This window comes from Acomys russatus, chromosome 12 (genome assembly GCF_903995435.1).
Source record: "Acomys russatus chromosome 12, mAcoRus1.1, whole genome shotgun sequence".
NCBI lineage: Eukaryota > Metazoa > Chordata > Mammalia > Rodentia > Muridae > Acomys > Acomys russatus.
In genome coordinates, this window is record NC_067148.1 from 52615622 (window position 1) to 52642925 (window position 27304).

A 27304-nucleotide genomic window follows, 5' to 3' on the forward strand; every position below is an offset into this window, starting at 1 on the left:
GATACCTGTGAAATCTGTGGGCGGGCGCGCGTGCACACACATATTTATACTTAAAATTATAAAAATAGATCTTCAGAATGAACAGGAGAGCTGAATTGTCTCCTTTTTAAGTTTATTTTTTAAAGGTAAAAGGCCTATTAGATTTTCTAAGTGGTCCACAAAACATGTTTAACCATTAATTGTGCCTAAGAGGTAAGAAAGGGGAAATTTTAAGTAGATTTAGGTGGGTGTTTATTTTCTAGTTGTTAAGAAAAAGCTACTCGCTCTTCTCTTGTGGAGTTTTCCTACTTAAGGATACCTCAATCTTCAGCAGAGTGTGAGAGGTTCAGGAATGGCGACCAGGGATAGCCTTCTGTGCAGTTGGTGGTTTACTACAGAGGCTTGATGGAAAGTGAATGGCTGCTCTTCGGGTCATGAGTTCAAGCACACGTCACCATCTGCTTAATACCATAAACCATAAACAGTCTGCAAAGGGAAACATGGCTGGCAGCATGCGATTGGGCCTGGCCTAGCATGTGCTGGGCCCTGGGTCTGTCTGTGGGAGAGCTGGGCTGCTACATGGGGAGGGAGGAAAAGAGGAGGAAAAGTAACCTGACCCTACTGCAGCAAGTGCCACCGCAGCAGCTCTGGCTCGGTGGCCTGGGCTAGCACGCAGCCCAGGCATAGGAGGCCTGATTAGAGCTCCAACACAGAGCACCAAATGCAACTGCAACTGCGCTGAGCAGTCAGCTCGGCACCAGCCATGCATGCCTCTTGAAATGTAGTCAGTTGAGGAAAGTGCTGAACTTTAATTTTAATTGATTTATGCTTAAAATTTTATGCTTGACTTAGTTGTCAAGAACTTTTAAGAATATTTGGCATAACTTAAGCATTTGGATCTACTTTTCAGTTCTAAGTTTTATTAAACCTAAATGTCAATTAAATATTTAAAATGAAAATTGCATCTAAGCTATAATAGTTCAAGAGTTGAGATATATTGAGATAAGGGAACTATATCGTTAGAATCAATTTAACTTTGTTCTAACTTCATGAAATGAGCCTAAGTTTTAAATTACTGTCTATGTTGTACTATGGCTTGTGCTGTGACAGTTAAGAAGGGTTTCTGAGACCTCATTGGAGGGTGTAGAGATGACTAGGTTGTTAAGAGGCTGGACACGCAGCCAGAAAGACACCAAGGGCAGAGTACGTGAATAACAAACTTGTATTAGAATCATAACCTGCTGGGTTTTTTTTATTCTACACAGATGGTATAGTTTAAATAGTTTTAATAAATCACAGATCTAGAAGTTAATGTCATTTAACTTGTATTTTATTTGTTATTAGAGAAAATAAAGTTTCTTAGAAAATGTCAATAAAATAAATGAGCGCACACAGTTGTGGAGAGATGTGTTTGGCAGCTCATGGCTTGAGACAGTTTACATACTCGACGGCACCTGCTTCCCTGGGATGTACTGTTTCCGTGCTTCTTCTGTTCTGCATGCAGGAGCCTGGGACATGAGCACAGTTGAGCCTACAGGGCTCTCTGTTCTGCCCGGGTTCCTAATGGACTAGAAATGTGACGTGTGACTCCCACCACGTTTAACCTCTTTTCTCTTCGTCCACTCCTCTAGGAGGCGATTTCCTGTCCTTTCTGAGGAAGAGGAAGGACGAGCTGAAGCTCAAGCAGTTGGTCAGGTTTTCCTTGGACGTTGCTGCTGGCATGATGTATCTCGAGAGCAAAAACTGCATACACAGGTAAGCGGGATTCTTAAAAGCGCTTTCACCTTCTGAGTACAGTCCTAGAAAACGGAAACACTTCTGTAATACGATAGTGGATTCCTTTCATAAAGCTTGCGTGTTGTTCTTTGTATTTTACGTAAAAGCGTTCTTTGATAACTTTACAGAAATGCTTGCTCCATCCCTTACTAGAGGTAAGTACTAATTAGAAAGTGATGTAACCCCTTAGTTAGAAATGGCTTTATTTAATCATGAATAGCCTGACATGGCCTGCACTGAAGTCAGAAAGTGGCTTCATGTGTTGCTGTCATTTTCCAAACCCAGGGAGAGCATAACTCTATAAGCATAATTCTCCCTTTGTTGGTGTGACATCATCTTGTTCTTGTTCTTGTTTGTTTGAAACACGGTTTCTCTGTAACCCTGGCTGTCCGGGAACTCGCTATGTAGGCTAGGTAGGTTAGCCTCAAACTCGGAGATCCACCTGCTTCTGCCTCCTGCTTGCTGGATTAAAGGGGTGCGCCACTACACCCAGCTGTAACAGTAATTCTTAGCTGTGAAGCTGGCCAAGGGTAAAAGATTTCCAATGGTTCTCTCAAGGGGAGTTTTAGAAAGCTTGCTCTGATTGTGCATAGTGGCCTTCCTTGTCTTCTTGCTTCGCAGATTATGGTTTTATTTTCATTTTTAAGATTTTTCAAAAATGTTTATGTGTAATCCCCTGGGAACAAGTTATGACTGGTTGTGAGCAGCCATGTGTGTTGGAAATTCTCTGAGAGCAGCAAAAGCTCCTAACCCCTGAGCCAGCTCTCCAGCCCCCAGGCTGTGGATTTACTTGTTGGGAGCTGAGAGTGCCCTTTAACATGGAATGCACTGCACCTTGAGACCGTTGCAGACTCTGTGCCCGTCTCAGGTGCGGTTAGGTGGGCATGAGGAACGGGGCGCAGCGAGCTGTGCAGCTGTTACTTGCTGGAAGCAGACCACCACCCTGGCACCCTGGAGGAGGGCTCCTTGCCACGCCTGGCTGCCACAGCCCTTACCTGCTGCCTTCATTCGTGCTCTGGCTTTTGGCTGAGGCCTCTCCTCACACTGCCTTCGCCTTGACACTGTGCTGAGAGTGTTGATTGGGCGCTGTGGGGAGGTTATATGATAGAGAAGCACAGCAAGACAGCACTGTCTTCATCTGCAGTGCGGTTTTTTATATTGTTCAGTAATTGCATTTACTTTTTAAAAATATCAGTGTGCATACTGTCTTCTGAAACTTAAAATGACTGTGACTCAGCCATACCACTATACTTCTGTCTTACTTTGTATAAAGATGTGCCAAGTCACTATAGAGATTTGTAAGCCTTAACAATCAAGCTAGAGTAAACCATGTTAAAACTATGAAAACATAAAAGGTCTCATGCGTATATTTTGAGAACATTTGTAAATTTTTTTCTGAGACTTTAAGGTATATATCAAACATTTCATCAAATTCTCTATAGTAGCTACTCTTGGGGTTTTTTGTTTCCTATTGGGCCATCTGTGGCTATAATTAGTAAGTAACATAATAAGTAATACTGAGAAATATACATCATTAAAACTACTCAGATACTTTGTGAATTATCTCTAATATGCTGAGTCCTCCTCCTCCCACCACAGGACTGGGAGTTGAGGCTAGGAAGTGCTCTACCACTGAGTTCAATCCCAAACCCTCTTTGTACATCTTATTTTGAGACAGAGTCTGACTGTTTTCCATGGTAGCCTTGAATTAGCCCTGTAATTGAATCAGACCGTAATGATCTCTAGTTTTGGCTGTTCTGCATTTGAGGAACCGTTGCTTTAGTTCCGTGTTATCTGCAGTGATGACTTACCCTGCAAGAGGATGGCTTTTTAATCATTAGGATTAAACCCATTCTAGACTACTGATGGCAATGGCATTGAATTTTCTATGCTGAAGTCACAACATGATGCGCTCTAATACTGTTTTTCATTTTCCTTTTTATTAATTTTCATAGTTTTACATGTATTTGAAAGCCACTCTTTGCCTGTCTCTAGCAGTTATGTGTATTAGATAGCTGGCAAGATCTCACTGTTGAGCCCTTGTACAGTGTCACTGAGAGCAGGTGTAGTAAGTAGGTCTCCGTGTTCATGGCAGCCTTCAGAGACTGGCGTTGGCTCTCTGTGGTATGTGCTAAGAAACCGAGGATGTGCTACAGAGAGTCAGGATTGATAGTCAGGATTGATAGTCATTAGCATAAGAGCCCTAATCTTGCCATTCTTGGCATTCAGTAACCTTCTGCCTTTATTCTCATAAATATATTTCTGTTTAATATTTGACATAATCTTACGAGCCACAGTGTCAGAACAGTGTATGGCTTTCTGTGATCACACCCCACTGAATTCTCCTAATGAATCTCTTATTCCCTTGCTAATCATGAACTAGATATCTAGATATCTACAGCAGAGAGGTTTTGTTGCTGTGTGGCTTCTCTTCATTTCACTCCAGCCAGAGCTGGCACTGTGTTGAGAGGGTAAGCTCGGCCACATGTGCCAGCCTGGGGAGCTGGTTCTCTGGGAGAAGCAGTAATCAGAGTGGAGTCAACTTGCTTTGTAGTTTCAAGCATGGTCAGTGCATATTATTAAAGAAATACCCAAAATATGTTATGCTTAATTCAGTGTTGTGTTTTCTGCAATAATTTCTGATGGGGTATTGTAAAAATTAATTTAAATAATAGAACCCATGATGAAATTTTATTACTATTCAGATAATGAGTAAATCACTGAGCCTCGTTTTTTATCTCCCCTAACTGCAGTTTTCCCTCCGTCCCTCCTCCCAGCCCCTTCCCTGTGCCTCTTCTGTATGTCTCTTCAGAAGATGGCAGGGCTCCCATGAACACCCACTAGCCATGGCACAGCAAGCTGCAGTAAGACTAAGAACCTCTTCTCCTATCAAGGCTAGACAAGGGTCCAAGGGCAGCAGCAGAGTCAGGGACAGCTCGGCTCCCACTCTTAGGAGCCCCACGAGAAGGCCAAGCTGCGCAGCTGTAACATATGAGCAGCGCAGGCTCCCTGTGGGCAGCTCAGTCTCTGTGGCCCCTATGAGCCCAGGTTAGTTGGTTCTCTGGGTTTGAGCTTCATTTTTAACATCCTAAACATTACTAAAATGCATGCATGAAGATTGTGAGATACAAGAAGCAACTTATAATATGCTTCATTTTTATAATCTACAAATGTTTTTGTGTTCACTGATCCATTAGCTAAGTTAGAACTCAGAATGTGAAAATATTTCTAATTGTCTTCCTGCCAAATAATTCTTCTTAACATTTGAGTGACACATTTTCTTTCTGTGTGTATATGCGTGTGTGTGTTTGTTACTATAAGAAAATCAAAGTAATCTTTTATGAAGGAAAAAATAAATGTAAAAATTCAGTGAAGAGAGTAAAGGAAGCATCCAGAAGTGGCCTGCCTTCGGGATGTGTTTGGTTTTGTTCCCATTAACTTCCAGCATAGTTCTCTTGAGTCTGTTTTTAACTGTAACTGTTTCAGCTCCGAGATAGGGACTTGAATATTTTTGTTTGGACTTAGCTTTAATTGACAATATTTTTTTTAAAATTACTTTATAAGGCAATGTGAAATTGTCTCTTGTTCTTGATTTTATCTGCAGTACACTGAGGAGTTGTGCTATGGCAACCCTTACAGTGATGTGCTATCCGGTCCTTGTGCCATGCTGTAAAGGGCACTACCTCTGCCTTATTCTGAAATTAAATCATTAAATACATGCTAGATATAAGTGGTAATGGATACATGATTTTATTTTTGATGGATCTCACAGTAAGATTTTACTTTGATTTATTTCTAAAGTTGGTTACACATTGCCATTCTTGGATAAACCTTTATTGTCATGTGCTTGAGTTAAAAATCACAATCTACAGAGAGGTGTGGGAATATTACCCAGTTCCATTTCGTCATCAGTAACAAAAAAGGTCATCTGTTCTTAAAGGTCGGACGACTTCAGACCTCACTGCCCTGGCACAGTGCTGCTTCTGTTATGAAGGAACAGCTCTGTGAGTTAAAGTCTGACAAGCCAGGCTTGTGACTGATCGAGGGTTTCACAGACCCTTTAACTGCAGTGCATGCTAAGTGCTCCTACTTGGGAGACCTGAGGTCTGAAATGATCCAAATTAGGACAATCATGGGCCCCATCGTGATGACACAGTGGGAAAACCCCACACTTCAAAACTTCATTTCATATTTTAAGTTACTAAAACTTTTATAAAATTACCATTATGCTATGTATAAGAAGGTATATGTGAAACTAAAAAAAAATCTTGTGTTTAGATTTGGATCCTGTCCCCAAGATACCCCATTATGTATATGTAAATACTAAAAAATATGACATTTAAAATACTCTGATGTAGCATGTGCTTCCCAAGTGGAGTCACCTAACCTGTGCTAGGATGCAGCAGGACAGGCGTGCTCCTTGATGGACATGACACAGAGAGGTGATCAGCTTTGTCATGCTAGGAACGTGGCTCACTGGAAGTAATATGAAGAAAGCATAATAGAGCTGCTGGTGTTCGTGTGGGGCTGTGGGAGTGCTGGGGTGGCTGGGAAGGCTTTGCAGCGCCTCTGCCTCACTGCGATGTGATGGGAGGGAGAACAGCTACTGAAGAAGAGTCAGGAGGCTGCAGAGATGGCTCAGCGGTTATGAGGACCTGCTGCCTGCTCTTCAGAGGACCTGGGTTTAGTTCCCAGCACCCATGTGGCAGCTTGCAACCGTCTGTCACTCCAGTTCCATGGGTCACATGCTCTCAGCCTCCACAGGCACCACCCATGCAACATTGTGCCTGCCCCTCTCTCGCTCACCTTTTCCCATGTACTCAGTAGAGGCACTTTCAGACCCGCTCTATGCACCTGAGTCCAGGTCATCTGACATCATCTTAGATGTCACTGAATGGGGAGAGACTGAAAGCATGACCGCAATGGAAAATCACTGGGTGAAGAACACCCGAAACCTAACTCAAAACCAGGTGCATGATGGAGTCCAGTTGTCCCTGATGCCTCTTGCCTGTGTTGACAGTTGACTCCACTGCAACCTTGACTCCCAACACACATCATGCACACCAGGTCTGACACATACCACAGCACAAAGCACCAACAAATGGGTGAAGCTCCTTGACTCAGATTAAAGACTCGTGTCACGAGTACCTTGTCATCACTGTGCATACAGATAGAGACACAAGGGTTTAATTAGGGAAAACAAATATGTTGATTGTTCTTACAGAGAATCTGCCAATTCTCAGCACTTAAAGATCAAATTAGTGCATCTTTGGATTGTACTGCATTAGAATGTCTGATTTTTAAAAATTGCTGTTTGAGTTGCCGGCTTGGGTAACATTTTAAGTTCACTAAGTGGACTTGGTTTGGAGTTAGGACAGAACTTTGAGTAGTTTTTGAAATGGTTCTGTACATATTCTACACATAGCACTTGAAGCAATTTTCTCATTGTTGGCAAAAATCAAAACATTGGTGAGCTCTGGAAAATACTGAAAACGTGGTATCAGGCATTCAACCATGATTTAATTCTTGACAAAATTTAATTAAGTTCAAATTTCTAAAAAATAAAAATAAACAAGAAAAATCTAAAAATTTAAAATAAGCTTTTAATGAACTATCCGTAAATATGTGTGCACGTGTATGCGTGTACCATACATGATATATTAATTATACATCAGTAACTGTTATGTTACCACCAGAGTCATTTTAAGAAATGCCCTGAGCTTGTGGAAACAGTTTAGGAAGGGGGTCTGCACATGCAAACCTTGGTCTTACATGGACAGACTGCATTTGGACAGTTTCCCTGTCACTGCTGTGTCTGTGTGTGCGTCTCTGTGTTACTCAGGCTTTAGTACAAGGTGAATACCTCTTAGCTGGAAGGCCGGGGACCAGACACGTTCTGAGTATTTCAGACTTTGTGATATGCGCTCCAGATAGTGTACTCAAAATATGGTCTCCTGTGAAAGCAATGGATCCTTTAATATGCAAGAGGAAAACCATGGGGGATAAATTAAACAAGATACAAATATATACATATATACCTGGTGGTGTCTCAGAATGAAAGGCTGCTACTCCTCTCCACAGTGATCTGTACACGCAGTCATGAGTGCCATTCTCCGTGTGTTGCCCCACCCCTCTCTCGTACACAGAGGCTTGCTATGCAGCGGACCATTATAAGCCTTGTCTTTTGTTACTTGCTGTTAATGCAAATGTAAGAGGCCATTTGGCAGGCTGGAGAGGTGGCTCAGCAGCCTAGAGCACTTGCTAGTCTTGCAGAGGACCCTGCGTCAGTTCCATCACGCACATGGCAGCTCACAGTCATCTGTAAACCCAGTTCCAAGACATTGGATGGCCTCTTCTGAGCTCCCCAGGCCCCAGACACACTCATGGTGTGTGCATACACACAACTGCAGGCACAATACTCATACTCACAAAAATACATCTCAGTGAACAATTCTGAGAAACCATTTCGCATACAGAAGAGTAAGATATGCATCGTTTTTCTGGGGATTCCAGTATTATTGTTTACTGTTTTCCATTTATCCTGTTTGAATCATAAGCAGTACAAATACATCAGTATATAAAGGTAGTCTTACTATTTAATATAAAATATTATATAATTTTAATATTAAGTGAATAAACATTTAAAATAAACATTATTTAATAAATCAATAGTTAATGATACCATTTTCTTATTTTTCACATGAGAATATCAAAACTTAGTGGCTTCTGAAGAATTAAGTGACACTGGGTCTTAGCTGGAAACCTTTGAGGATAGGGAGTGGACACCTGAGTCTGTTTCTAGAATTTTATCTTCAGGGCCAGATTTTAGATATTCTAGCTCTGTAGTACACAAGGTCTTCATTTCTACTCCCCTATTATTGGGGGGCGGGGGAAACTACCAGAAGAAACAGGTGGGGATAGAAGCAGGTTGAATTCCCATAGAAGTTACCCATTGAAGAGATAAGGTGTGTCCTGTTTGCTCACGGGCCACATTTTGTGGTCCACGCTCTAAAATACTGAAGTACTTCTGAGGACAAGCTCTGAACGAGAACTAAAAGCATTTAAGGGAGGATTGTTTCCTTCTCGATGTAATTTTTCTTTGAAATCTAATTTTCTTGAGACTTTGCTCAAGTCCTACTTGAGCACCTACTGCCACCATTTTTCTTTGCTTTTGTGTATTTTATCTTTGGTATTAGTCAGCTGCCCATAGCCATAACAAAAACTTGACATAGTGTACTAATAAGGAATAAAGGAATTTAGCTCTCAGTTTAAGGTTCTGACACATGACTGATGGGCACAGCCGCTCTTAGGCCTGTGGCGGCATGTGTGGCATGAAGATGCACCTCACAGCTGCTCCAGAGTGAGAAGGGAAGTGAAGAGATCCCATAGTCTCTTTTAAGGACACACCCTGTGTTCTAAAACATCTCATAGCGCCTACCTCTTAAAGGTTCAGCTCATTCCTAGTAATGCCTTCCTGAGGACCAGGCCTCTGCTGACCACATGGGCCTTGGTGAGACAGTCCAGGTGTAAGCCAGCATTGTCTCAAATGAGGGTCGTGCTCATCCAAACACATTGGTAAATTCGGTTTGGCGGCCTCCTCTCTCCCTCCCTCCCTCCTTCTTCTTTCCCTTCCTCCCTCCCTCCCTCCCTTGGTTCACTGCTCTGATTCTTAGTAGATGAAGCAGGAGATATAATTTCAAATATAACTTTCAAATATATTTAAGTCTTAACTATAATTATCAAAGATGCTATGAAGGAAAGTATTTTAATTTCTGGGGGGTTCTAAGAGCATCTGTTGGAGATTATTAATGCTAATTAAGGTTTTACCTTTTTATAACACATGATTGAGAAAATCTCTGAAGATACAAATCAGGGAAAAAAGATGAAAAATTCAAGGCCATTTGATGGAATGAGTTCAGTTTCTGATGAGCTGTCCAGAGTGAGTGAGGATGACTCCTGGGCTTCTAAGTCCAAACTGAACTATGAGGAGTAGTTGTATGTGGAAACAGATTTGTCTGGGCATAGAAAGTGAGCGGCATATGACTAACAAGCTATATAGTAAATACTCCTAAATCTGAGCTTTTTGAGATTTTTACAATGGTGATGTTTTTAATACGTGGGTTATTCAATTTAAAATTGTCAGATTAAGGTAAGGCTATTTATTTTTTTAATTTTTGCATGTTAGTTACGTCTGTCTGTCTGTCTGTCTGTCTGTCTGTCTGTCTACGCACCTCCATGATGTATATGGACAAGTGTGTGACCCAATGGCTGGAGACCATAGAAGAACTCTCATGAGCCAGTCCTCTCAACAGTAGGATCCAGGGGTCGAACTCAAGCTGTCAGTGTTGGTGGCAAGCTCTTTTACATACTGAGCCATCTTATTGGCCCTTTTAGGATCCTCTGTCCTTGTGGGAGAGTCAGACTTGCCAGCTTCCAATGACTGGCTTCTGATACTCTATTAAATTTTTAGTCACTTTTTCTTTATTACTCAAAAAATTTTAAACACTTTATTGTGAAGTCTTTCATGCTATTTCTGGTAGTAAAAAATTTTTTTCAAGAAGCTATGAGACACACCTAGACAACCAGAATGTGGCCTGGAAGATAGTGAGAAGCCGAAATGGCTTAGTGAGGGAAGCATGGCTCTCAGTCGGCCGGTGGCTGAGGTAACAGGGACTGCCCGGCCTGTCCCCTTCACCACCCAGTCTAAGCGTTGCCAGTTTCCTTTACTAGCAGATGCTGATACGTTTCTGGTGGATGCACTTGGAGCCACCGCAGGCTTGTTTTCTCTGCAGCCTTAGCAGAAGGCTGGGCTACCCCTGTAGTTTCACACGGTTTTAAGTTTTCCTTTCTTAAAGAAAAGACTGTAAGATGATCAAAACAAAGCCACCACGGTGCCATGGGTCACACTGTTTCTCTCTGTGAGCATCACCTGGCACTTTGTCATCTACAGCGCTCAGAAGTGTGTGGCACTCCTAGGTCTCAGATGTACCTGATAAAAGAGGCCCGTCAGCATCAGGGTCTGTTTCACTACTGCTGTCCCATCCTACCCCGAGAAACAGTTATCTGTACTCCCCCGTGACGGCCGTGACTGCGCGCTGCCAGCCTTCTGTGGTAAGTGTTACCGATATGTAGCCACCAGTATGAGCTCTTGCACTGCTCTTCCCCTTGGGATGTCACTCTTTGTAAGTAAAGACAAACCCATAGTTTGAATGCAGACAAGTAGAATTTTTAAGGATAACGTCATTTTCTGCTTCATGTTATGTGAAAAACTACTCATTAGGTCAAAGTTCTAAAGCAGAATGAATGAGAACAATAAAACCCCGTGTGTAATTGTGTTCTCTGCTTAAAGGTCAAAGAACAGAAGAGAGTGGAATGTGGAGGTTCATGATAAAGGGTTTTACTGCCTTCTGTTGTAAATAGTAGAGCTCTTGGAAGGGGACCCATTGTGAGGTGATTCGCCCCAGTCTTCAGCTTTGCGTTTCGTCTTCACTGATGGGTGTTACCTTTATTTCAAGGACTGTGGGCATCACTTACTCTACCCAGCTCATAGTGCAGTCTGTCAGGTAGAGCCTAGAGCTCTACCACCTGAGGACCATACTCCCATCACTGCTGGTTTGAGCTAGAGACGGCAACCTAGTTATCAGACATCCCAGCATCTGTGGGCCCCTGCGACCCAGTGTTAACCAAGATAGCAAGAAATGTTTTTAGGACAGAAACCAGGGCCTGGAGACATGGCTCATTCACTAGCTAAGAGTGAGTATGGCTCTCACAGAGGATCTGCAGACAGTTCCCAGTACCCACGTTGGGCAGCTCAACCACCTGCCTATAACTGCAGCTTCCGGGGATCTGATGCCTTTGGCTTCTGTGGGCACCACACTCACATGCGTAAACCCACACGCAGACATACGCATAGTTAAATGTAATTGTAAAAGGCTCCTAGCTGCGTCCTCAGTGGGAAGCTTGAATAGTCATAATGCACTGGGCATTTCCCCATGAAGTGCCTGGAGTTGGGCCAGTGACCCACTCCTTAAGGACAGCTTTGTGCACCGGTGAGATGGGAGAGGGTCTTCATCAGCCTGGGTGGAAACCTCCAAGTCTCCTTGGAGAACTCGTCACCCTCCGGCTATCAGAAAACTACCATCTGTTCCTGAGAGATGGAGAGCTGATTTCAAGCTGATTTCTAGGATGAGGGACATTCAGGAAGGTGCTAAGGGTCCCTCTCTGCACGTGCTCACCATTAGCCACACAGAAAAGCTGGTGTGCACACTTCTAACCCAGGCTCATCAGCAAGTCCAAGGGCCGAGGAGAGACTCCTGAGGAATGACACCTAAGGTTGACCTCTGACTCCACATACACATCACCAAAATTATCTTTAAGAGGAAAAAAAAAACCAACCTTACTTTAAACCCATTATTTAAGTATTGTAAAGAAAATCTCTTAATCAGGAAAAGTAATACTAAAAGTTTGTGTTTCTATGAGTGTGGTGGCGCACACCTGTGCTCCCAGCACTTGGGAGGGTCAGAAGTTCAACGTCATCCTCAGCTGTATAGTGTGTCCAAACTTCATGAGATCTGTCCCAAACAAACAAAATAATAATAAAAAGAAAGAAAATATAACGTATGTTTTTAAAAGTTGAGAGCTAATTAGCGGAAAAAGCCTTTGCTGCTGTGTTTTTGGGTCTGCTGCTGCTGCCGTTATGATAAAAATTCTAGTGTAGCCCAGGTTTGCTAGGTACTGAAGGGTGGATGACCTTGAACTCCCCCACTTCCTGTCTCCATCTTCCAAGTGCTGGTATTGCAGGCCCACAATACAGCAACTGATTTCAATTTTACCCTGAAGACCCAGCCCCTCAGGAACTTGAGATTTGGAAATTCTGTCTGTACATTTTCTCTTACAGATTTTTAGCTCTCCTTACATAATATAGTGGACTCAGTGTATTATGAGCTATTGTATTATCATAATGTCACTGTAAAAAATGTAATTAAGCTGTCAGTTTTATATACATACTGACATGTATACTAAAAATCTTAAAAATTTATTTTTAATTCCATGTGCTGGTGGGGAGCAGGTTATATGCTCATGAGGTCAAGTGCTCACTGACGCCTTGGAGCTGGAGTTAGAGGCAGTTACTAGCCTCCTGGCATGGGTGCTGGGTGCTGAACCCAAGTCCTCTGCAAGAGTGTTAATGCTCTTAATTGTCCAGCCGCTCTCCAGTGCTGTCAACTACATTTTCCTGAGGGACACGAGTTTATTCCTATCGCGTAGTAGCTGTATTTTTAGTAATAATTTCATCCCATTCCCTCCCTTTTCTCAAACTCAGGGATAATCACGATGAAATAGTAATTGGGTTGGTTCCAAAATCCATACTGTAGGTTGTACTCTATGGAAAACTGCAGCTACATGTTGGGAAACTAGCACCTCTTGTCTTTAAACACCCCCTGTTTGTGATGGCTGCTCCCGCTCAGGGCACATTCCCTCTCCTCCTCTCTCAGTCATGAGTGCCTCTCCATTTTGCATGTGCGTCCAGGGTGGGGGCTGCGGTTGCCATGCTCAGCAGTGTTGCTTCCATTCCTTTTGGAAGGGCTGAGGCAAAGGAACAACACTCTTCTTGCCTGCCTACGGAGCCACCACACTGCCTAGAAAAATGGGAGCTCAAAGTGTTATTTTGCAGGCCATTCCTGTTAAACCTCAGTGGATAACAAGAAAAGCTTGTAAGCCACATTGATTGGCCATTTGACTCTACCTAGAGAAGGACGGACTAACGAGTAAGGATGGATTGGCACTACTCTCTCCCAGGAGTGCCAAGGCCAATCCCTTCAGCCTGACCTCTGCCACTCACCTACCAGATTGGTACTTAGCTGCTTGCTTTGTGCCGAGCACAGCTCTAGGTGTTGTGTGAATCGCTGTGTGGTTTATGATCAGGTAGAGGAGGCAGAGAGATGCAGAGAAAGAGCAAGTCGGTCTCCAGTGGCATGAAGCATGCTGGGATAGAAGCAGGCTGCACGTGACAGCTCCACATACATAGCCCAGTGTCTTCATTTCAGTGAGAGCTCAGGGAGTCGTTGTGTGACTGGACTGCCATGTTCTGTGTGAACGGCCATGGTGGCTCACCAGCCCGAGGAAAGGCCCTAACAGATTCTCTGTCAGCCTGGCAGGACGTCAGACTTCTAACATAGAAAAGCTGATTCAGAACAGATGCGTTCCCATGTTGGGAAAATCCTAGGATTCATCTCCTGTGATGTTTTAAACATTATTGCCACTTATGGTGAATGCTTTACCCATGAGTTACTTTTTAGCATAGACACAGACAGTCTGGGAAAGTGGGAGGTCGCTGTCCAATACAAGTCTGTAATAAGATATGAAAACTCCAGGTGTAGGATATTTTTAAACTATTCATCTTTATGTATCATATATACGCTTGCTAATTTTTCTCTTTTTCAACTTTTGACCTTTACCCATAGTGTATATAAACTAATAAATATCACCTTCGAGCCATTCATCAATGAGTCCATATTGTGTCCAAGGAACTGTTGGATGCCAAAGTCATAGTTGCTAAAAAGTAATTCATGTGTGATAGTAGTCTGTTGTCACTACTTTCCGTTCTTTGCTGATCTGAATATATACTACCGAGAGGTAGCTGTAAAGCAAGCAGATTGCTGATGCATTTTTTTGTTCCTGAGAATTACTAACAATTTTATATGTAATTGAGTGTCATGAAGGGTCTTTGCCAATAGGGTAAAATAACACTGTTTATACAAGCATTTCATCTTCTTTTTAAAAGAACTTCATCCATGCTTGATTTTAACCTTCCCTAGTTTTATCAACCACTGTAAGTCAGTTTTCTTAGGCCTGTATTTACCATTTAAATTTCTGTAGACCGTAAGAGTAGCCTAACAATGGTGGTGATGGCGGCGGCTGCTCTGCCTTGAGTAGGAAGGAGTAGAGCATGTTCACTTCCCCCTCTCCTCTCTCACTCACTGTCGGCCATACACATAGCTAGCTAGTTAGTTAGTTAGTTAGATTTTTTTTTTTTTTGGTTTTTGAGACAGGGTTTCTCTGTGTAGCCTTGGCTGTCCTGGACTCACTTTGTAGACCAGGCTGGCCTCGAACTCACAGAGATCCACCTGCCTCTGCTTCCCTAGTGCGGGGATTATTGGCATGCACTACTACACCCGGCCCACAAATATTTATTATACCTTAGTGGAAAACAATTTTCCACAAAAATACTCTGCATGCAATTCTTAAATCATGTATTTATTTTATGTGACTAGGTAGTCAAGTAACATTTTTACTTATAATCATGATTAAAAATATCTATGACTATTTCTGGTTGTCTTTGGGGAAGACATAAAATAATCTTTTCTTAATTAAGGAACTCCTAGTAAACACTTTGAACATCAATATGTGATTCTAGTCTGTTTTCCCTTGTTTCATCGATACTGCAATGTCTTTCTAATTTCGACTTGAGGATTACTGAATTAAAATCAAGGCGAGGTGTAATCATCATCACACTGCGGTGTCTGCATGTGTCTTACACTGCTTAGGCTCGAGTGGAGCATTGCAGAGCTGGGACTGCAGATGATAAGATGCCCATGTTAATATTAAGCAGTTTCCATGGGCTACTTAAGTGTAAACTTCCAAGCACGTATATACTGGTGCACTTAAAATAAACCCACATTAGACAAGGTAAAGGGATCTTTGCTATCTGCATATTGATGCATGGATCACCTAGTTAATACACTTTCTATCAAAATCCAAGCAAAGCTTTGGATCGGGCACTTTACAAAACGATCCTACATTTGTATGAAAAAATAAATGTGCCACACAAAAATACACAAAATACACAAAAATACACATATAAAGGACAACCTCCCACTTATATATGGTAAAACATAACAATAATTATAGTAAAGTAAAAAGACATATGTACGAAAATAATGGAGAGAAATAAAATATAATGTCAAAATAGACTAGATGTAGATAAGGATTTAGGATATAGGATAGTAGAGGTGACTATCTGAATAAGTGGGAACATAAATGAATTCCTGATGTTTGAGCACAGGCAGCTGCTTGTGGTGGGGAATGGGAGTAGAGAAAGTCACTCACACCCCAGAACAACAAAAGTCCAATTCCTTCTATGGTAGCTTCTAGACTACTTAGTCCTAACAAATACCTTTTGAAAATGTGGAAAAATGTAAAAATCACTGCCTCAAATATAATATTTAATAACTTCATTTTTTAAAATGTCTACAAGTAGCTTTTCTTATTCTTTCTGACATTAAAATTGGATATTAGAGCTTCAATGGACATAATAATAAAATGCCTGTATTTTAGGAATAATTGAGAAAATGGAAAAGGACTTGACACTATAATAAAAATCACAATTAAGATGTATCTGCGAGCTGGTCATGGCAGCACACACCTGGAATCCCGAAGTGGCTGTGCAGCAGTACCAGGAGTTTAAACGTAGTGGGACTCTGTGTCAAACGAGTAGCAAATACTGCTTAATAGAGTTTGGTGTCTAGTGAACCTTCATATTATTTCATGAGCTTCAGTTGATTTTATCACACATTTTGACTATTATAATAATTGTTTTCCCCTCAAGAAGGCTTTTTGGTATTTGTTTTAGTCATTGCTCTGTTGCTATGAAGAGACACCTGACCACAACAACTCTCATAAAAGAAAGTATGTAATGGAGGCTGGTTACAGTTTAGGCATAGTCCATTGTCACCACGCAGGGAACATGGTGACAGGCAGGCCTGGTGCTGGAGAAGTAGCTGAGAAAATACATCCTGATCTGCAGGCAGAGAGAGAGAAGACTGGGCCTGGCTTGGGCTTTTGAAACCTCAAAGCCCACTCCCACGGACACACTTCCTCTAACAAGGCCACACCTCCTAATCCTTCTAATCCTTTCAAAGAGTTGACCAAGCATTCAAATGCATGAGCCTAGGGGGCTGTTCTTCCTCAAAGCACTACCCTGCTGTGCTGAACAAGGTCCTGCAACATCCCCATCTCGTTATTTCTCTATAGCTTCTACTAACCACATTCTAAGCTGAAACAGCTTGGATCATATACATAATTTAAAATTTCATAGTCACCTTAAATGTATAAATAAAGCAGGTAGAGTTAATTTTAATAGTTTACTGTCATTGTATGAATTTTTATCAGATAGGAAATTATATAGATTTGCTGGGTTTTGTATTCTTTTAAAATATAAATTTCCTAAATTAGGGCATACCTTAGTTTTACTTGGCTATCTTTCCAAGACATGAGGTTAGTAGCAGCCATATTATAGAGGACACTAGCCTTTCAGAGGGGCAGGGGAGCTTTTCCATACCCCTCATCCCTAATACAATGGCCTGGGTTTAAAAAGCATTTGAGTCTGCCTCCCCAGTGAAGTCTGTTTCTATTCCCGCTCTGCCAATTTCTCTCCTGCACTCTGTCTCTGCCTCTGCTTTCATGTTTCTCACAGCAGAGACTGCGTTCATTCTGCTTCCTGTCTCTGACATGGCAGATAACAAACGGATGCTTCTTGAAGAGCTTAGAAGAAGCTGTTACAAAAAAAAAAAAAAACCATTTTTATACCAAATTAGTAGAAATATGATATGTTAAGTCTCACAAGATCCTATTTGTAGTTTTATAACATTCAGCAGAAAAAATAGAACCCCTCAAGTCTTCTGTGCCTTAGATGCAGCTATCCACATCAGCTAACTGCCGGCTTCCCTTATAAAGATCTGTAAGGGCTGTGGATTCAGGAGCCTGACTTACTATAACCTTGTCCTGTGCCAAGTAAGTCTCACAGCTCCAGATGTCTTCCCTGAGTCTTAACCGCTCGCTGTAACGTAAGACTTTGCTGTGACCCTCAGTGGACACAGGCGACACTCGGTCACCATTAAGTGCTGTGCATTGGCAGTAATATTACTAATTATATTTTCTCATACTTTTTGACTGAATTATATAATAATATTTAAATTTTATATCATGGGATATTTAAAGTTTCTTTATAATAGAAAACGTAGAGTCAATAATGGTTTGCTCTTTGGGCTTGTAAGGTGTTCTCCCACATATATGGCGTTATGATTACCAGAGGCTAGTTTTAGTCTGTCAGTAATCACTGAGCAGCCACCATGTGCTGGTGTGGTCTCAGTTGCTAAAGGCAACTGGTGTGCTCTTAACTTATTTTTATTGTAGTGAATGCTTGATAACTTGCTGAGCCTCATTAGGGTCATGCACGCTGCTTAGCAGAGTGGCCAGGTGTATAAATTGAGAATGCTTTGTCGAAAGACAGAATAGATAGAATCAGCTTTCGTTTGTGTTCCAGCACCTTCCATTTTCAGTGTGTTGCCAATGTCACAAAGTTGTTTCAAGAATTACAGAAGTTAGTGTCGTTATTGTTGCTGCTAGTATCCTTACTATTATTCAAGTCTTCTCTGAAGAATGAACCTGACATGGCGCTGTCAACACTGAGAACCAAGAGCTGGGCTATTCAGAAATTTAAAAATTAGCAAAGACCCAGAACTCAGCGTTATCAATCCTGCATTCAGTATTAGGGAATGTGGCACCTCTGCCCTTACCCAAAGGAAAGATATAACCAAGAGAGACATTTTTGTAAAGTAGACAAAGTAAATATATACGCTACCACAGGAAGAGATCTGTAGTTCATTTCCTTAAGCGCCGCATGCTCATCACATGGCAGTTGCCCTTCTGGTAGCAGAAGGAAAATGCCTGTCTTGCATTCTTCTTTAACCCAGTGGGATCAAGATCCTGCTCTCAGAGGACAGCTTGGAAGCGTGCCCAGATGCTAGTGGAGCCAGGGCAAGGGCCAGCTCTCCTCAGATCTTTAAAACACCAGACCCCAAGACAACACCATGAGGCCAACCCAGTTGCCCCATTTCTTAGGAGATGGGAGTCCCTGGACTCTGTCTCAGGGGACATAGTAATCCCAGCTGCCTCAGTGAGCTCAGGATGCAGAGGTGCATTGACTAGAGGAGAGTGATGGCATGCCGTAGAGCCCAGGGAGGGCTGTCAGCTTATCTCCATGCTCATTGCACAGCCTATAAAGTGACTCCCATCTGACTCCATTGATAGAACATGTACAGTGTGCATGTTTTTACTGTAACTTCTGGTTTTGCCGGAAAGGAGATAGATGTGTTGTTGGGAAATGGTTTCTTTGTTCTTTTATCTTGGAAATAAATTGTTAATTTGCAGCTGACAGTAAAAGTGAAGTCAGCTCTCACCTGCCTTCATTTCAGAGTATTCCTCTTAGGGTAGAAAAGGGCCATTATGAAGAGGGGTACACAGTGCTCAAGGGTTGATGGTGTGATTCAGGGAAGAGACGCATCCATCTCATTCCCTCTCAGCTGTGAGAAGTCAGCCTCAGCCACAGCAGTGCCGAGTGACATTGCAGGCCATGGCATCTTTTATATGGTTTAATAAAGTTGAGTGGTGTCTCCAAAAGGCTTGCCTCTTAATAATTTCAAGTGGCTCAACCTCACAGCATGGATGTCATTGATGGAGGTGGGGTCTTGGATGGGATCAGAGCAAGGGAATCAGAGCTTGATTTGGGCTCATGAGCTACAGGCTCTTCATGATTAATTCACTTTAAAAACTCTGAGGACAAAAAAACAAAAAACAAACAAACAAACAAACAAACAAAAAAACTCTGAGGACAAGACTGTAGAGCTGTCTTCAGAATTACTTAGGCCAGGTCTACACCAAGCCTGGTTTGGCCCGTTTCTTTATAAGCCAGCCTGATTCTCCTCCACGGGGACTCAGGCCTTTGGCTTCAGCTCTGTGCATTCTGCCCCTGCCTTTCCCTGCTGCTCTGCTCTGCTGCTGCACAGCGAGGTAAACAGTCTGTGCTCAAACGTGGGAAAGGATGTGAAGGATCCTGCAGCTCTTCCCATCCACCCAATTGCAATTCAGTCTCCCCTTCTGTGGTCTGGAAATGTATCGAAAGGCAACAACACATTTTTATCACATGGAAAGCAGTTTAGGAATGTTTCATTTCATTTTTGTCTGGGGCATTTCCTTTAGAAAGATAATCTTAAGAACAATGGTACAGTTAAATTTAGCTGGTTACAGCCTACACTTTATTGTCATGAATAGATCATCATGTGATTCTGACAGTAGCCAAGGGAAGCAATTATCACTGTTTCATAAGTGAAAGAACACAGTGTCAGTAGGAACACGTGTGTTTCCAGGACTTTGACCTAGGCTTTCTTCCTTCAAGTCTGATTCTCCCATTGTAACCATGATTATGCATTTCAGATATCACAGGTGTAGTTTGGTAATACTGGAAACACATGGGTCTTTAGTCCAAGCTTGAATGCAGTTACTACTGTGGCATCATACAAACTCTTACATCCTTAAGAATTTCTCATTGTAGAATGGGAGGATACAAGGGAGGGGATAACAATTGAGATGTAACAAGAATAAATTAAGAAAATATTAAAAAAAAAAAGAATTTCTCATTATAAAATAATTTTGACATTGATATAAAGCAAAAAAGAATTCTAATATATTACTAGCTACTTTGGGCTGTACAACATGTCTATTTAATGTTTTCAGTTAAGCTATTATTTTCCAAAGTCTTCATGTCCTTGGAAGTAAACGTTTAGGTTGTTTCAATTGTGTCTTCTATAAGCAGTTTGCTAGTCTGCTCACCAGGGCTGCAATGAGGAAAGACACATGGAGAACAACGCCTCCAACAAGACTAAGTCATGCAGGGATGTTGTCTACACAGAAGAATTGCACACAATACTTTCAGACTCTGGTGTGTGTGTGTGTGTGTGTGTGTGTGTGTGTGTGTGTGTGTGTGTGTGTTTTCTGGAAAGAAAGGAAACGCACAAAGGCTGGTCTTTCACTCCATGGCTACACACCATTGTGCCCATGCACCTCCCAGTGGATGCGCTCCCTGGGACTCACTGGAGTTATCCTGAGAAGTCTGCACGCACTTTGTGAACATGTCTAAAACCTCTCCCACGTCGCTGCCTTTGCCCTAGTTTTTGGGTAAGGTGAGGCTGATTTCTAACTGGAAAGGATAGAGCCCTAGGGGAACCTCGGGGTGGAGTGAAATCTAGTCCACGACTCACAGTGGTCTAATGGACCTCCCATCCACAGGAGGACGGACTCCTGTCTGATAGAAAGGAGCCACAAAGGTAGAAAGATGAGTGGTAAAGAGCTGGGTGAGACCCACAAAAGGCAGGTTTTAGAGCTGCCCCTATGGCTCTGACCTAGCAGAAGATGAGGAAAACTGATTTTTTTTTTTAAACTGAGGGTGGGGGGGGGGCAGTGTTTGTTTGTTGTTTGGTTTCGTTTGGCTTGGTTTGGTTTGGTTTTTCAAGACAGTTTCTCTGTGTAGCCCTGGCTGTCCTGGAACTCACTCTGTAGATCAGGCTGGCCTGCAACTGAGAGATGCGCTGCCTCTGCCTCCCAGCACCACCAGTTTTTAATCCTGCTGCAGTTAAATTGATTTAAGACTCTCCCAGGCTAGAGCCTGTCTTTCCCATGTGGACTTAGCACCACTTTAGTAGCTAATGAATTCATTCAGTTTGGAAAGTGTGTGACCGAGTGTTTTTTTGAAGGCATACTGAATAAATACCCTTAACCCTAGACCCTAACTGTTGTTCACCCTTACTATGTTACCTGGGACCTCATGTAGGGAGGATAGGAAAGATAGTCAGATAAAGGACTAGCACAAAGCATACACAGTGAGAAGGGGGAGTTGAGAGATGAGGAGTAACCCTGCTCTGTTCAGTGAGAAAGGAAAGCACTTCCTATCTGAGCTACCATGGGTTACTTGCAGGTCTTTAAGATTTACATAGTTGGGAGCTGGAGCGAGGGCTCAGAGATTAAGAACACTGGCTGCTCTTCCAGAGGTCCTGAATTCAATTTCCAACAACCACATGGTGGCTCACAACCATCTATAATGTAGATTGATGCCCTCTTCTGGCATGTAGGCATACATGCACTATATGCATAATGAACACATAAATTTTTTAAGTTTACATAGTCCATATTTTGGTAATAGTCTTGTGCATCTTGTTATAAATATTATCAAAGAGAATAAAAAGGCGTGAGAGGAGAGATCCAAGAGCAGGAGGTGGGGATGTGTTCAGCGGGTGAGACTTGTAGTTACAAGATAAAAAGTCCTGGGTATCTAAGGTCTGGCATGGGAGACGATAAGCTGGTAATTACTTTGATTGTGATAATCCTTACACATGGCATATTAAATTGTGTCGTTTCATTCTATCTCTGTCAGTTATATTTTTAAATGAATAAAAAAAGGAACATTAACTTAGGCCATTGTGTCATAAGCCTTACGTTTATTCTCCCCTAAATTCATTTTTCTTGCTTAATGCAGTGTTACTGCCTCAAAGTTAGTCATTTCTCCAGTTTCTGTTTCCTTATGGAATCTCCACCAGATGTTCACAGATCTGGGCTTTCGACTCACTTGCCCTCAGTGGACAGCTAGTCAGCTGTTAGAGTTGCCCTGGCACCGTGGGAGTGGCCTGAACTATGACACATGCATTGTGAGGTCCAGGAAGAACTAAAGGCTGGACTCAGGACCTTCATCAGAAGTGAATGCAACTTACTGTTGCAATGAGGTAAAGGAGAGGGAAGGAAGGGCTCAAGCACACACAGAGGGAAAGTTGTTAACATGACTGCAGGGCCCTGGGTGTTCCAAGAGCTCAGAGGGAGTCCACATCAGGACTTGGGGAAAGATGTTCCTGGGTTGGTGTGCCTGCTAGAACATCCAGGAAAGAGAAACCTAATGGAACGCAGCTGTAATATTGGGGTCAAATCTATAGAAGTGAGACTGGCCAGTGTGTATGTGGTCGTTAAAGCCACTGGAAAGACTGAGACTTGTAGGTGTGAGTGAACATGGAGGTCAGAGCAGTATTTAAGAAGTAAAAAGGTGAGCCACTGAAAGATTGGATTTAAAGGGCCAAATGAGCTGGGCATGGTGGCGCACGCCTTTAATCCCAGCACTCAGGAGGCAGAGGCAAGAAGATCTCTATGAGTTTGAGGCCAGCCTGGTCTATAAAGCGAGTCCAGGGCAGCTAAGGTTACACAGAGAGACCCTGTCTTGAAAAACCAAATGATAATAATAATAACTATCATCATCAATAATTAATAAAGGGCCGATGAGCCTCAGGTCTTCTCCTACTGTGACTGTGGAAGTCTCTTTCAAGCCCCTTTGGATTATTTTCAGGCCTGCAGAAGGTGCCCACCACAACCTGCATTCCAGCACAGAAGCTGTGGCTTCTCGTTCCTCAAAGCTTGAGCGCTTGCTAAAAGAGAAATTGTTCTATTAGACGTCACCAAGGCAGCATTTTTAAGGAAATACAGTTTGACTCTTACTTCATTTTCAGATGTCAGAACTAGTTTTTATTTCACTCTTTTCTCCTAATACAATTTAGAGGTTTTTCTGGCAAGTCAGCATAAAAATCAAGGTAGCGCTGTGCCCTGTTATGAAAGCAAACCCCCAGTTTTCTTCTAGTATGCTGCATCGTTACGGGAACACACATTTTGCTGACATGTTCTGAAGCTTAGTCTTTTGATGAATTGACCTGGGGATAGGAATCGATTGAAAACTTCTCCATTTTACAATAGCTAGAGTGAGTATCAATTAGGATGCTAGGCAGCCAGTTCATGGACAGGCCGACACAGCACTGGGCAGATTGCAGTACACAAACGGGGCTAACAAGAGAAAGCAGCTGTCACTTGCTAGTGGACCGCAGAGTGTGTAATTGAATCATATCAGAAATAAAGGCCAAATCATTTTTCTCTTGTTCTCTGCAAATGCTCAGGTGGTGAATACCTGGAGTGCATAGTAAGCAGAGCGTTTCGCCTGTGTGTAACGTGAAAGGTTCTGGTAGACAGGGAAAGGGCCTGCGTTTTGTTACTGACACACTAATCCTACCCATATTTCCTTCTGTGCATGCAAAAGAACCATATGCATATTACATGAAAAGGCAGTCAATTCTTTTAGTGGCTCTTAATATTTTTGAATTAAGCTTTAGACAGAAAAGAAGGGGATAGGCTGAAATACAACATTTACTTGTAATAAACTAAATGGAGACGTGAGGGTAAAGCATCACCTGTTGTGGGTCCAGGAAGAGCCAGTTCGGGGCAAGAGTGGGGTTGAGAATCATGGCCAACCCTGAAAATCTGGTTTCGAGAACAGTAGGAGTGGGGACCACTCCCTCCCCTGACCTGGGCCTGCATGTAGTCCTGCACCCCACCACACCCCACCTCGACCTCTGCCCACACCAGAAGTGGTAATATTGCCTCTCTCCTAAATAAGGTCAGTCCAGCAAACCCATGGAGTTCCTCTTCATGCAAATGAGGCATTCCCAGCACCTTAGTCATAGCCAGTGATGTACTCTCATCCCCCCCAAAGCCTCTACCACTCCCCAAAGGTCCCCCGCGCCCCCACCCAAGAGAATCTGTTCTTGCCTCCTGAGGTCTCCATCACCCCAGCCATCCTACCTCCCACTTCCTCCCCTCGGTCCACAGGCCAACCTATCTTTGTCCTTCAGCTTATACAGAAAGCATCCAGTAACCCTGGGTCCATGCTCTGCGATGTCACCGCTCCTGCCTTGGAATGGTGCTGGTTACCATGAGCAGCCCAAAGTCTCTGTTTAAGGATAACACTGAATGCAGGGAGCCTAGCCAGGGCAAGGTCCCAAGGATAGAAAGGAAGGTGGCCCTTGTGGCGGTAACATGGAGAATTTTGTGACACCAGGGAGGAGTAAGCAACTTATGTTTTGACAATACAAATTTAGCTTCTTAATTTTCATAAACCACACTACTGATTCTCCTTTTTTTTTTATTATTAATTTATTCTTGTTACATCTCAATGTTTATCCCATCCCTTGTATCCTCCCATTCCCCCCCCCCATTTTCCCATTATTCCCCTCCCCTATGACTGTTCCTGAGGGGGATTACGTCCCCCTATATATTCTCATAGGGTATCAAGTCTCTTCTTGGCTACTTGCTGTCCTTCCTCTGAGTGCCACCAGGTCTCCCCCTCCAGGGGACATGATTCTCCTTTTAATGTATTAGAAATATTTATTTGGAATGAGAAAAACTCACAGGACATTCAAGTTATGTAAAATATTTGAAGATTTTTTTCTTTGTATTCTTGATACGCACAAAACTGAACAACCATGGTTGGTACTATAGACTAGCTGGAAATGTCACCATTCTTCAGTCATACCAGAGGGCAGAAAGGTTTTGACTTTGGTATCAGGATAACATAGAGTTTTACTCACTCGTAAACAACATGAAAATCTTTGTGTTTACCTTTGATCTGCCCTGTGCTGTCAGGGAAGCCTTGCTCACCATAGTATTTGGGTTTTGTTGTTGTTGTTGTTTTGCTGAGATGTAGCTCAGGCTCATCTCTAGCGTGAAAAATAGCCTTGAGCTCTGGACCATTGTCCTCCCAGCCTCCAGGAGCTGGGGCTGTGGGTGTGGCCACCAAGCCCAGCTTTCAGAGAACTCACTCAGGAACACAGAACAAGTGCGGCCCACCCCTCCCATAAACACAGACAGAGGGAACTTGGCAGTCTATGTGCTGGCTCCTAAAATCTGCGTTCCAGAAGTGACACTGTGCCTCGGGCTCACATTTCACTGAGCACAGCCATGCCTGAGAGTAGTGTGAGGAGGATGACCCCTCCTCCAGGGAAAGGCACCGTGTACTTGTGACCTGTGGTTTAGCTATCACAGCACCCCTCTGTGCGCCGTCCCAACACTGTGTGCGTTCCTTTCTTAGTTTATCACGGTTCTAAAACCATAAATGTCTCCAAGCACATCAACTGGAGAGGCCTTGCACTCCATCGCTGTCTGTCGAGGATGGCAACTGGGGGGTGGGTGCCAAGGTCCCGCTTTTTCTTGATTTGTTACCACTAGTGTGTCTTTCGTGAAAATTATCGCCTACTGAGTGGATTTTACTTAGCAGCTTTGAGCTCCAGAAACAGCCTTCTTAATCTCTTCAGGAGACTAAAGATAGAACACTGGCAACAGCTATGACATTTTGCATTTTATCATTTACATAATCAGGTTTTGTTTTGTTTGGGGTGGTCTTGCAGTTCATATTTTATGCTGGAATTACCAACAGAGTAACACTGTGGCAAGCACATGATGAGTGTGAAAGACCCCTTCCACACCCGCCCCCTAAAAGTCTGACCCAACTCTCTCCTCTGTTTATGTGACCTCAGTGAATGACAAGGATGGCTATATTCCTGACTGGTGACTCACTGAGCAGATATATGTAGGAATTAAATAAAGAAGCAGGCTCTAATCTAGGATGCTTTATAGAAGACATAGGATTTCAGGAGCTGTAAAATTTATTTTAGAAATTAAAATAATTTTAATTGAGGAATCTGAAAAGAATGACATGCTTTTATGAATGTTTACTGAGCAAATGCTGTGCAGCAGACTGTGTGCTGAATCCCGTAGGCAAGCACACATGCTGTGTTACAGGTACGAGGGGGTGGGAGTGAGAGAGACTGAGCCTAAGGTATCAGAAGGCAAATTAGACTAAAGAGAGAGGAAAGGGTGGGCTGGTGGTGAGCGGGAAAGCAAGCTTCTGCTGCACGGTGTGCTTCGACCGCGGTATCCTTTGTACTTTGGTTGGGTTGGGTTGGGTTTATGACACAGGGTTTCTCTGTGTAGCCTTGGCTGTCCTGGACTCACTCTGTAGACCAGGCTGGCCTCGAACTCAGAGATCCACCTGCCTCGGCCTCCTGAGTGCTGGGGTTAAAGGTGTGCGCCACCACACCTGGCTTCTTTTGTTCTTTCTACTTGGCCTCTTTTATGAAATCTAATATTTTTTAAGTGAAAAATGTAGTATATTAAAATTGAAGATTGTAGTCTAATACTGGATACTGAGAGATCCTAAAATTTTTTATTTTTTATTTTTTTAATGTTACAGAAGTTGATTGTCGGATAATGAAATGGAATTTTAAAGTGCTTTGTCTGTCTGTCTGTCTGTCTGTCTGTCTGTCTGTTTTTGTGGAGGGGTGATTGCCCTGTCACTGAAGATGGGATGTGGTGGCTTATGATAAATCAGTGACATTGCACTACTTGCTGGGGAGTGTGCCCACTAAGACTGAGTGCATAGTGACAAGTGCCGGCGAACTGGCATCCTACTAAGTTCCCAGAACAGTCATAGTGAGCATATGCAGCCATCCTAGGGCATCAGGAAGAGCTTCATTAAGAATGAGATGCTGGGATACTATAGCCAAAACCACCGACTGGCATAGGAAAAAACAAACAAAGAGGCTTACCTTTGCAATAAAGAGCTTCAATATAGACATGTAAATGTAGTTCTCTTTATGTCAACGTAAGGGGTGGAGATGGACTGTCTAATCAACCTGTGGGTATTGAATTAGAGGGAGGAGGAGAAGAAGTAAAACATTTGAAATCAGCCCTAGCAAATATCCAGCCAAAAGCTTTTGTTTGTATGTATGTATGTATGCATGCATGCATGCATGCATTTTAATTTGGCCTATATTTCATCCCAAAACTTTGTACCTTT

The 27304-nt window shown here is 42.7% G+C and overlaps 1 protein-coding gene across 7 annotated transcripts in view; it reads left to right on the forward strand.

The window, feature by feature from the left end:
• The window catches only part of Fer (FER tyrosine kinase), a 302445-nt gene that overhangs the window by 239685 nt on the left and 35456 nt on the right, over window positions 1-27304 (forward strand). For all 7 annotated transcript variants that reach the window (XM_051154426.1, XM_051154423.1, XM_051154427.1 and 4 more), the window contains one exon: window positions 1611-1734. In XM_051154426.1, coding sequence (XP_051010383.1) covers window positions 1611-1734 — 124 coding nt within the window. The remainder of the gene's footprint in view (window positions 1-1610; window positions 1735-27304) is intronic.